The sequence below is a fragment of the Podarcis tiliguerta genome (assembly GCF_965153285.1).
Source record: "Podarcis tiliguerta genome assembly, chromosome: 8".
NCBI classification, from domain to species: Eukaryota; Metazoa; Chordata; class Lepidosauria; order Squamata; family Lacertidae; genus Podarcis; species Podarcis tiliguerta.
In genome coordinates, this window is record NC_139541.1 from 18,874,767 (window position 1) to 18,887,141 (window position 12,375).

Below are 12,375 nucleotides of genomic sequence, written 5' to 3' on the forward strand. Positions count from 1 at the left end.
TTCTCAAAAGACTTCCTTGTTTTTTAATATAAAGATGAACAGATTTTGCATTAAAGAGCAACGGAGTCGAGTCCAAGACAAAGGGGAGGAGGAGGAGGATACGAACTGTCCAAGGCTAACAGAGGCCACACAGTATCAGCCCCTCCTCACGGCCCAAATCTTAACAATTCTGAAATGGGGGGAAAAGTGTGCGTGCGGCAGGAGGGACAGAACCATCAAAAGAGAAACTGCAATTTATTTTTCTGTTTTGAGCTCCCTTCCGCCTTAGAAGAAACATCCAGAGAGCAAAATCTGTCTTGCAAGCTGCCCTGGACCTTGCTAACTGGTCACGTTGATACACCTGTGATTTACTGGAAGCAGAGATCGGGCGCTAGCCCCTCTTGAATGTTACGGGCAGAAGATTCCCAGCCTCATCGCAGCGGTGTTCTGGCCCAGCTCTTCCATTTGAGGCGCTTTCCTCTGGTGTCCCCCATCGAGCCGGCGTGAAATTTAGTAGTCTCTTTCCACTCGGCCTCTGGGTTCCTGGGCCAGTTCCAGATCATCAGCATCGTCTACTTCACCTCCATGATCTTCCTGTTATTGGGCAGTGGGGGGGAAGTGCTCAGTTATTGTTTGTTTCTGAGGGGGAATCGGGAAGTGAGACCAAAGATACATCTGCACCAAACATTTATCTATTTATGACTTAAATTTGTATTAAAAAACCCAAAGGAATAGACTGTCTGCCGGCTCAGGCTGATGGACCATCTCTTCCTGGATCCTGTCCTTGCAGTAGCCAACCAGAGGCCTGTTGGAAGTCTGCAAGCAGCTCATGAGAGCAACAGCCCTCTTCTCACCTGCGATTCCAGACAGCAGAGGTAGGGCATAGCCATTGTGGCTAGCAGCCACGGACAGCCATGAATTCCTCTTAAGTTTCCTATTCCCTTTCTCTGCACAGTGCATATTTTTTAAATATCCCTCTACCTCGTACCTACGGGACCGTCTCTCTTGGTATGTCCCACAGAGGAACTTAAGGTCTTCAATCAAAAACATCTTGGAGGTCCCAGGCCACAGAGAGGTTAGGCTGGCCTCAACCAGAGCCAGGGCTTTTTTGGCTGTGGCCCCAATCTGGTGGAACGCTCTGTCACAAGAGACTAGGGCCCTGCGGGACTTGACATCTTTCCGCAGGGCCTGTAAGACAGAGCTGTTCCACCAGGCCTTTGGCCAGGGAACAGCCTGACTCCCTCACAGAACTCTAGCCCAATGGTTGCCATTAATCTGATTGGAATTAATTTTATAATGAAATGATTTTAGAATGTTTTATCATTTTACTGTTGTTAGCCGCTCTGAGCCTGGCTTCGGCTGGGGAGGGCGGGATATAAATAAAATTTTTTTTTATTATTATTTATTATTATTATTATTACCATCTGCTCCCCTGCCCCCACCTGCCTCTCCCTCCTAAACTAAAAACTCCAACGATTATAACCCAAATCACAGAAAAACAGTCGAGTTGGAAGGGACTCCAATGGTCATCTAGACCAACCCCTCCCCTGCAATGCAGGAATTGCAGCTATAGTGCCCCTGGCAGATGACTACCCTGTTTAAAAACCTCCCAGGAATATTGGCGACCCGCCGAGAGCCAAGTGTTCAATTTCAGGCAGTTGCTCGACCTGGGGAGTACAGTCAGGTGCACATTTATGCACAAGTTGGCTCCGCCCTCAAGCTGCCTCTCTAGGAGTTTCTGCTGTGCATCACTGCACCACAAGCCGGGCTCAGTCTCGGTGGTATTTTCTTCACCTCATCACGATGAAATGTGCCCTTTGCAGCCCTGTGAGCCTTCTCCCTATTATGTTTTAAGGAAAGGAGTGTGGACTTTGAAAAGCTATTTTAAGCATCTGGGTGTTGTTTCTTTTCTGTAAACATTGTCACTTTGTTCTGAGGCAGGAGGGGAAGGGGAGGGGAGGGGTGACGTGACTTGGTGAGAAAGACAAAGGAAAACTGTCCTCAAATGAACCTAATCAGTGTCCTAGCATCTCCTGGGGTAGAGATGGAAGAAGGCACCATTTTCCATTCCACCATCTCGCGGTTTCTGTTCTGTAGTGGTTCATTTTTTGCAAAAAAAGAAACCCACACTGTGTGCCTCGCTGTCCGCAATGGCAAAACAGCGCAACTTAGGTAATTAATGAAGGAAATTATATTGTCCTTGCGTTACTCCAGCCCGTTCATTAAGATACAAAAAAGGGAACACAATGCAAATGGTTGGTGTGCGTGTTGAAAGAACTCCGCGTCATTTGGGGACTGAAAACAACAACGGTGGATACTGATCGAAATCTGCCGAATTGATTTCCGTCCCAGACATTGAAACGAATAAGGGAACATCAAGGATTTTCCACTTCCATGCTGTTTTCATCAGAATTCTCCAACATCCTCACTCCTGATTCCATATCCCAATTTGCTTAGGCATGGGGGGCTTGCTCCGCTGTTTTTTGAAACAGTGGCAGGTGGCTGTTTTTGATATGCTAATGGGAGGCAGCTCTGCAAGGGCAGCAGAAGAGGAACTGAATGTCTTAAGAGAAAGGGAAGGTGGTGAGAGGCTCCACACACATCCGCACCACAAGGAAGATGCTAGGAGTAGCCATTGTGGTGCGCAAGCCAGGCATTTCAAATGGTGCAGACTCTAGGACACCTGCTTTTCATGTAGAAGGTTCCTGGTTCAATCCCTGGCCTCTCTAGTCCTTTTATTTTTTTAAAAAAAGGATTGGTAGCTGGAAAAGATGTCTCAAGGTTCTGGAAACCTAGAGAGCAGCTGCCAGTCAGAGCACACCTGCTAAGCTAGTCCAACCTCAAGCTGACCCCCCCTATCTGTCTCCTGTCTCATCTCATAACACTATAGCCAGGCAGCATCCAACGAAGTTGAATGATGGGCGGTTCAGGGTGGACCAGAGGAGGAGCACATTATTAAGGCATCTGGTCAGCCACTGTGAGAACAGGATGCTGGACTACTAGATGGTCCAGCAGCCACACTCTTCTTCCACTCTTATATAATCCCTGTTTGGGTGCTTGGCAGCAGAGACAGGGTGTGTCAGAGTCACAGAAAGCTCATTTCTGGGAGACAGAAGAGCTGTTGCTCCTTCAGCAGATGTCTGCAATGAAGGCTGCAATCCCAGTCTCACCCAGGAGTCAACATCACTGAAGATCAGCGGCGACGGGTGCTCATGGGGACTGGTAGGGCAGAAGGCAGGGAGCCTAACAGTAGGTGGCGCCAGAGGCAATGACAAGCAGAGCCGACTTAATTTTTGCTTTGCCCCCATCCTTCCTGCTAAGTTCTGAAAGGGGCATCAATGAGACAGAGAAGGAGGAGGAAGTTGATGGGCATTTGCCATCACCTGGGCTGGTTGTTAGGGAGAAGACAGACAGGCGAAACCCCCATTTGCCCCAATGGGCTGGCCTCCCCTGCAACATGGCAGATTTAATTCGGAATAAACACCCACAGAATGCCACTGTGATCTGTTGCTGTTGCTTTCCTTTTTTAAGAGCAGGAAAAGAAAGTCGTGAGAGTGCATGGCAAATATAAAAAATTCAAAAGCCGCTTCCTAAGTGCCTTGTATTTGGGGGACAGTGGGGGAAGGAGATTACCTGTCTTTGGGAACAGCAGGGGCGTGCATTTTGGAAAGTAGGTCAGGGAGCTGCCTCGGCTCGTTAGCTGGGCAGATTAATTGGGGTGGAAGAGAAGGAATGCCTGCTGCTGCTGCTGCTATTGCTGCCATTGCTGCCGCCAGAGAAACACTTTTGCATTTTGTGCAGATCATGGGCTGGGATGGAGGTGGCACTGCGTGAGCGGCACATTGATCGCCAGTCTTACTATCGTGTATGCATGGCAGTTGGGAATGTAGGAAGCTGCCTTATACCGAGTTAGACCACTGGGACATCTAGCTCAGTACTGTCTACACTGATTGGCAGCGGCTGTCCAGGGTCTCAGGGGGATGACATTCCCAGCCCCACCTGGAGATGCTGAGGAATGGATGTTCTGCATGCAAAGAAGATGCTCTGCTATCGAGCCACAGCTCTTCTCTTAAGACATGCGATGCTACAGCTGGGATAGCTCACTCAGTAGATCACGAGGCTCTTAATCTCATGGTTGCGGGTTCAAGTCCCACCTTGGGTAAAAGATTCCTGCATTGCAGCGGGTTGGACTGGATGATCCTCATGGTCCCTTCCGGCTCTTATAGAATCATAGAACGGTAGAGTTGGAAGGGACCCTGAGGATCATCTAGTCCAACCCCCTGCAATGCAGGAATATGCAGCTGTCCCGGATAGGGATCAAACCTGCAACCTTGGCATTATCAGCACCATGCTCTAACCAACTGAGCTAAGTCCCTATGGAACACGATTCTATGCTTTATACAGAGCCAGACCATTGGTCCATCTAGCTCAATATTATCTACCCTGACTGGCAGCAGCTTTCCAGGGTTTCAGGTAGGGATCTTTCTCAATCCTCACTGGAGATGCCTGCGATTGAACCCAGGCCATTGGGGAGCTATGGCTCTTCCCTTAACAATGAAGCAACATTCTAGTCCTCATGGTCAGAATAAAAGGGTGGTTTTAAAAGGGGCATATGAAGCTGCCTTACATGGAGTCAGCCCATTGGCCCATCTAGCTCAGTATTCTGGTTTCAAACAGGGGTTCTTTCCGCCCCTGTCTGGGAATTGGACCCAGAACCTTTTGCATGCAGAGCTCCTTGAGAGGAGGGACTGCTTGTTAAACTACTCTGGGGGGACTCCTAGTGACTCTCATCCCCCTTAAACTACAGTTCCCAGGATGCCATGGCTGTTAAAGTGGAATCAGAGTGCATTAAATGAGGCAGGACATCATGATATGCCACTGCTGAAAGACTTGTGCTGACTGCCCTTCAGCTACCAGGCTAAGTTCAAGGCGCTAGTCCCTATGCCGCTTGGGACTAGGATACCTGAACGCCCTGCAGGTAAAGGCTTCCTCCACGTGATGACATCTTATCAGGAGGTCCATACCACACACAACACAGGAATTGGGCCTTTTGTGTGGTGGCCCCATCATTTGAAACTCCCTCCCATTAAATACTAGGCAGGCACCGTCTCTTGGGCACCTGCCGAAACCCTCCCTATTCCAGCAAGGCTTTCAAGTCGAGCTCCTTCCCAGTCTGCTCCTGTATTGGAATTATTCTTAAGATGCTCGACAGCTTCTGTGTTTGCCACCCTGGGCTCCTTCAGGAGAAAGGCAACCGAAATGATCAAGGGGGTGGAGAAACATAATTTTTTTTTTTCTCCCTAGAACTGCCAGGCATCCAATGAAGCTGAAAGTTGGAAGATTCGGGACAGATCAAAGAAGGTCCTTGATGCAGTGCGGCGTTAAACTGTGGAACTCCCTCCTGCAGGAGGCAGTGACTGCTGGGATATTCTGTTCCACCTTAAGGAACAGGCATGGTTGTGGTGTGTCACATGTCTGTTTACACTCCAGCACAGAATGCTGGGAACTTCCGTTTGTGTATAGCTTTTGCTTATGCTGTCTTGCTTTGGACATGAAGGAGATCGGACATGTTTTCCTTTTGTCCTGATGTATGCTGATGTATGTCCTGATGTAGGTAAGGGACGCGGGTGGCGCTGTGGGTTAAACCACAGAGCCTAGGACTTGCCGATCAGAAGGTCAGCAGTTCGAATCCCCGCGACGGGGTGAGCTCCTGTTGCTCGGTCCCTGCTCCTGCCAACCTAGCAGTTCGAAAGCACATCAAAATGCAAGTAGATAAATAAGTACTGCTCTGGCGGGAAGGTAAACGGCATTTCCGTGAGCTGCTCTGGCTCAGCGGCTTAGTTATGCTGGCCACATGACCCAGAAGCTGTACGCCGGCTCCCTCAGCCAATAAAGCGAGATGAGCACCGCAACCCCAGACTCGGCCACGACTGGACCTAATGGTCAGGGGTCCCTTTACCTTTATGCTGAATAAACTGCTTGTAAATATGCTCACACAACTTCTCCTGCCACTTCTGTTGCATAGTGTTTACTCTGCTGAGTAGCGTGCCCCAGGTCACAGATGCTGCACCAAGGACTGGAGATTGCCTGGTACACCGGCCGGTGGGCTGGAGTCAGCTGGGGGCCTGCCAGCTGCCCCCGTTTCCTTGGTCACATGCCAACAGTGACAGCTACCAACTTGGACGGCTGGAAAAGGAGATCCGACAACGGAGAAGGCAGGCAGCGGAGGGCTGGCTGGGGGAAGCCCGAGGTTAGTGGGTCACCCTCCACTACTCCTTAGTTAACTGGTGAACCAACTGATTACTAAGCAGAGCAATCCTCCAGGACTCCTCCAAAAAGGCACCTTTTTATACTGAGATTCCATTATTTATTTTCCCTTACTGGGGCACCTCATTTTCAGCTGGCGCACGTCCTGTAACTTCCTGCTGAAATCTGTAACTTTTTAGACCAGGAAACCTGCCTTAAATGTCAAAAAGATGCCTGGGAATTTTGAACAGCATTAGCATTTTTCTTGAAGGCATATTCTCAAGAGAAGTTTGAGAGTTGGGGAGGGACAGAGAAAAGAGAAGAACCTGTGTTTCATACAAGATCTTGCTCCTGGTCATCCTGATAATCATCCATTGGGTCATCTGCGATTTTCTTTGGTCTACCAGCATCCTGGAAAGGAAAGGAAAGGCACAAAGAGGGGGTTTTATTCAGGAAATTGTAGATCTGCTCTGAGTCAGCCTGGTGTAGTGATTAAGATTGTTGGGCTAGGACTGGCAAGACCTGGGTTGTTGTTGTTACGCGAATCTAATGCACCACTGAATCTAATGCGCACCTCAGTTTTCAAAGCCTTGAAACCAAAAAAGTATTTGCTGGCGCCACCAAATCTAAAGCGCCCCCAAATTTTCACAACGTAATTTGGCCAAAAAGGGTGCACATTGCATTCGAGTAAAAATGGCATTGTTGTTATTTTTTGCTACATTACCTCTCTCTGGAATGCACACAGTAAATATTTTGGATTAAGGAGTTGTCAGGATCCTGCCCAACCATGACTCCGGGGAGAAACTCCTCAGTGGGAAAGGCAAGAGACCTGTGATGGCCTGGGATTCCGATTCGGAGGATGAAACAGAGGAATCCCGGCCTGCACAGGAGTCCCCGCCTCCAGGGCCGGCTGAACTGGGGCCAGGCCTAGATGCTGAAGAGCCTGCACCTGTGGCAGTGCATCAGGAGCTGGCCCCAGGTGAAGCCCTTCTGGCCCCAGAGAGGCTTGACGACTCAGTGGCCACAGGTGAGCCTCCTCCAGGGCCCAGTAACCCTTCGGCCTCTCCTGATCTGCAGAGGTTTAGAGCAGAGAGGCGAAGGGAACTGGTTGCCCCCAGGAGGAGTGCTCGCCTTAAGGCCAGAGGAGGCGGGGCTCCTGGGGGCCGGGACCGCCCCCGGCCTTAGAAGAGGATAAAAGCCCAGTCAGCCCGGCCCCAGGTTGCGGGAGCAACGTCGTTGTTGGCTTCGGACCTTCCTGCGTTCGTGATCCCTGCTCGTGACTATCCGGTACTCCTGTTCCCTGCTCGGCCTCCTGTTCCCGACCATCCGGTGTTCCTGTTCCCTGCACAGCCTCCTGTTCCAGCGTTCCTGTTCACCGCCCGGCACTCTGCCTCGGACCTTGCCCCTCTTCGTGTGGACTTTGCTACACCCAAGGTACCTTACCCCCGGGACCAGCACAGTTTGCTCCCGCCACCTCCCGCACTCCCCCTTCGTCGGGGTGCGTTCGGGAAGAGCCAGAGGCCATGGCTGAACAGGCGGCTGCACTGGTGGCTTTGGCCCAGGAGAACCAGGCCTTGTCTCACACCGTGCAGCAGCTCAGTGACGCGGTTGAGGCACTTCAGCAACGCTTGGAAGCCCTACCGGCTTCTGGGGCCGACGCCCCGGCTCCGGGCAAGTACCCAGTGGCTTTGCCTGAGAAATTTGATGGAGCCCCGGCCAGCTTTCCCATGTTCCTGGCCCAGGCCAAACTGTATATTCAGGGGCGAGCCCGGAACTTTCCTGACGACCGTACCAAGGTGCACTTTTTGATTAGCTTGTTAAAGGACCAGGCGGCCAAGTGGGCGTTGCCGCTACTCAGGCAAGACTCCCCCTTGCTGGCAGACTATACGGGGTTTTGCAATCGTTTGGAGGCCGCGTTCGGCAACCCCCAGAAAGAGAGTCAAGCCAACCGGGCGATTCGGCATTTGAAACAGGGCAAGTCCACGGTGGCCACATATACCACGGAGTTCCGGCTGTTGGCACAGGACTTGACCTGGAATGACTCGGCACTGCGGGACCAGTATCTCGAAGGGCTTTCGGACGAGGTACTGGACCAGTTGGCCACAATGGAACGCCCCACCACGCTGGACACTCTCATTCAACGGAGTCTACAAATAGGCGACCGGTTGGAGGATCGTCGTCAGGCCCGGGGTCGCCGACACTTCCAGTTCACGGCACCAGCTTTTTCCGGCAGCCCCACGGTCACAACTGATTTAACGGAGGAGCCTATGCAGCTCGGGGCAGTGCGGCCACGCCTTTCCCCCGCAGAGAAGGCGCGGCGTCGGGATGGAAATCTCTGCCTTTACTGTGGCGGAAGTGGACACTTCGCTCGGTCCTGCCCTGAGAAACGCCAGCCGCAGGGAAACCGCCAACCCCAGTAGCTGATGGCCCTAGCTACCGGGGGTCCCAAACCGTACAGAATGGGCCCGCACCAATGGACTTGCAACATCTTATGGTTTCGGTACGTTTATACCCTCCAGGTGGGCCCTGGATCCTCACCCATGCTTTGGTAGATTCAGGGGCAACCCGCTCCTATATGGACGCTGCTTTTGCCGCCCATTATCAGGTGCCACTTCGGAACAAGCCAGTACCGGTCCAGGTGGAAGCGATTGACGGACGACTTCTGCGTTCAGGTGCCGTTACTCAGGAGACCCAGCCTCTGGTCCTGTGTCTCCAGCAGCACCGGGAGTTGCGAACTTTGGACATTGCCTCTATGCCCCGCTTCCCCCTGGTGCTCGGGATGGACTGGCTGGAGGCCCACAACGTTCAGATTGACTGGGTCAAACGGACCGTGCACTTCCCAGACCCATGTTCCCATGCTCAATCCGGAACGCTGGCGGCCGCGCCCTCAGAGGAGGCAGCACCCACGCTCCCAGCCGTGTACCAGGACTACCAGGACGTGTTCGAGGAACGGGGGGCAGACCAGCTGCCGCCGCATCGGCCTTTTGACTGCGGCATAGACCTCCAACCCGGAGCGCCTTTACCAGTGAGTCGCTTATATTCCCTAACAGAGCCAGAGCGCGAGGCTTTGCAGGACTTCTTGCGCAAGAACCTGGAGCGTGGGTTCATTAGGCCTTCCACCTCGCCCACCGCGGCGCCGGTGCTTTTTGTTAAGAAGAAATGTGGGGAACTCCGCCCTTGCCATGATTACCGAGCCCTGAACAAAATTACCGTCCCAGACCGGTACCCCTTGCCCCTTATCTCGGAGCTGCTGGAGCGGGTGCAAGGGGCACAGGTGTTCACCAAGCTGGACCTCCGGGGGGCCTACAACTTGATTCGGATCCGAGCCGGGGATGAGTGGAAGACAGCGTTTGGGACCCGGTACGGGCAGTTCGAATATTTGGTTATGCCTTTCGGTTTGTGCAACGCGCCTGCTGTGTTTCAACGCTACATCAACCACGTGTTTCAGGACCTGTTAGACAAGTACGTGGTGGTGTATTTGGATGACATACTGATTTACTCCCGTGACCCGGCTCGCCATGAGGGACATGTCCGGACCGTGCTGCAGCGCTTGCGTGAGCACCGTTTGTACGCAAAGCTCAGCAAGTGCGAGTTCCATCAGCGGACTGTGGACTTCCTTGGTCACCGGCTCTCTCCAGATGGGGTGCAAATGGACCCGGGGAAGGTGACAGCGGTTCAAGAATGGGCGGCACCCCGGAACCGCAAGGACCTACAGCGTTTCCTGGGGTTCGCCAATTACTACCGGACCTTCATCGCTGATTATGCTCATCGCACCACCCCGTTGACCCGGCTACTGCGCCCAAAGACGCCGTTTTCCTGGGACAAGGAGGCAGAGGAGGCGTTTCAGGGGTTGAAGGCCTGTTTCCAGAGGGCACCAATCTTACAACATCCTGACCCCTCTCGACCCTTTGTGGTGGAGACCGACGCTTCCAGTACGGCTCTCGGTGCCGTCTTGTCTCAACAGATTGGTCCTGAAGCGCCACTCTTACCCTGTGCCTTCTATTCCCGCCAGCTCCTACCAGCGGAGCGTAACTATACTGTGTGGGAGCGGGAACTACTGGCCATCAAGGTAGCCTTTGAGGTCTGGCGCCACCATCTTGAGGGGGCACGACATCCGGTGGAGGTGAGAACCGACCACCGGAACCTGGAGTACCTCCAGACCACCCGCAAGCTGAACCAAAGACAGATCCGGTGGGCGTTGTTCTTTTCCCGGTTCCAGTTCCGGATCCGCTACATCCCTAGCTCTCAGAATCAGAAGGCGGATGCCCTGTCCCGGAAACCTGACGACAACGCAGACACGGTACAGCAAGCAGAACCCACCACGATCCTACCTCCGGCTGCATTCCTGGCCACCCAGGAGGCGCAGCCACTGCAGGTTCGGGTGCGGGAACAGCAGCGGGTCGACGCTTGGGCCCAGGAACGACTCCGGGAGCTGGCTGAAGGGTCCAGCCCACAGTATCCGGGGCTGGTCCTGCATCAGGGCCTTCTGCTGCACCACGGTCGTTTGTACATCCCGCCAGGGCCACTACGGCTGGAGGTTCTCCGGATGGCCCATGATGCCCCAGCAGCGGGGCACTTTGGACGGTATCGGACCACCCATCTGGTCAGTCGAGAGTTTTGGTGGCCCCGCCTGAAGGCTGACGTGGCTCGCTACGTTGCTGGTTGTGATGTCTGCCGGCGCGCCAAGGGACCTACCGGGCGACCCCCCGGCCTACTTCAGCCATTGCCAGTTCCACCGCACCCTTGGCACACGGTTTCGTTGGACTTTGTAGTGGACTTACCCTCGTCTCGTGGCTGTACCTGCCTTCTGGTTTTCTCCGACCATTTCACCAAGATGGTGCACTGCGCTCCCTGTCCATCTGTACCCACAGCCAAGGAAACTGCTCAGCTGTACCTTCAGCATGTCTTCCGCCTGCATGGCCTACCTGAGCGCGTGGTGTCCGACCGGGGCGTTCAGTTCACATCCCGGTTCTGGCAAGCACTACACCGGACCCTCGGGACGGAGGTCTGCCTCTCGTCAGCCTACCACCCACAGACCGATGGCCAGACGGAACGGGCGAACGCGGTGCTGGAGCAGTACCTCCGGTGTTACTGCAGCTACCAGCAGGATGACTGGGTCGACCACCTGGCATTGGCGGAGTTCGCCTACAATAACGCGGTGAATGCGTCCACCCAGCAGACCCCGTTCCAGGCCAGTTATGGTTATCATCCACGGCTGTTTCCAGAGGTGCTGCCGACATCCGCAGTCCCGGCGGTGACGGAGTGGCTTCAAGAGCTCCAGTCCCAGCAACAGCTTTTGGTGGAGCAACTGCACCAGGCCAAGGAAGCGTACAAGGCCCAGGCCGACCGCCACCGCCAGGTGGGGCCGGAACTTCGCGTCGGTGACCTGGTTTGGCTCTCCACTCGCCACCTCCACCCCTCTCGACCTTCGCGGAAGTTGGACGCCCGCTTCACCGGCCCGTTCCCTATCGTAGACCAAGTCTCTCCTGTGGCATTTCGTCTCCGGTTACCCGCAACCCTGAAGGTTCACCCGGTCTTCCACAGGTCCCTTTTGAGTCCGGTGGCCCCACCCGACGAGTTCCACCCGAACCGTCCCCGACCGCAGCCAGTGTTGGTTCGGGGAGAGCCTGAGTACGAGGTGGAACGCATCCTGGACTCCCGATACCGCAGGGGGAAGCTGCAGTATCTCATTGACTGGAAGGGGTACGGACCGGAGGACCGTTCCTGGGAACCAGCGGCCAACGTCCACGCACCTGCCTGCCTCCGAGAGTTCCATGCGACGTACCCCGGCAAGCCGGGTCCGGACCCTCGGTTGAGGGGGGGGCCTGGGAGGGGGGATGGTGTGATGGCCTGGGATTCCGATTCGGAGGATGAAACAGAGGAATCCCGGCCTGCACAGGAGTCCCCGCCTCCAGGGCCGGCTGAACTGGGGCCAGGCCTAGATGCTGAAGAGCCTGCACCTGTGGCAGTGCATCAGGAGCTGGCCCCAGGTGAAGCCCTTCTGGCCCCAGAGAGGCTTGACGACTCAGTGGCCACAGGTGAGCCTCCTCCAGGGCCCAGTAACCCTTCGGCCTCTCCTGATCTGCAGAGGTTTAGAGCAGAGAGGCGAAGGGAACTGGTTGCCCCCAGGAGGAGTGCTCGCCTTAAGGC

At 54.2% G+C, this 12,375-nt stretch overlaps 1 protein-coding gene across 6 annotated transcripts in view; it reads right to left on the bottom strand.

Annotated features, from left to right (window-relative positions):
* Positions 1–12,375, bottom strand: part of LOC310683688 (uncharacterized protein) — a 46,178-nt gene continuing 33,803 nt past the window's right edge. For 3 of the 6 annotated variants that reach the window (XM_083453986.1, XM_083453985.1, XM_083453983.1), the window contains 2 exons: positions 6,565–6,636; positions 1–573 (listed from right to left, as the gene is read on the bottom strand). In XM_083453986.1, the coding sequence (XP_083310112.1) occupies positions 490–573; positions 6,565–6,636 (156 nt within the window). In that variant the 3' untranslated portion in view covers positions 1–489. Of the gene's footprint in view, positions 574–6,551; positions 6,637–12,375 lie in introns of all 6 variants that reach the window. The other 3 variants (XM_083453987.1, XM_083453988.1, XM_083453984.1) reach the window with 1 other exon arrangement.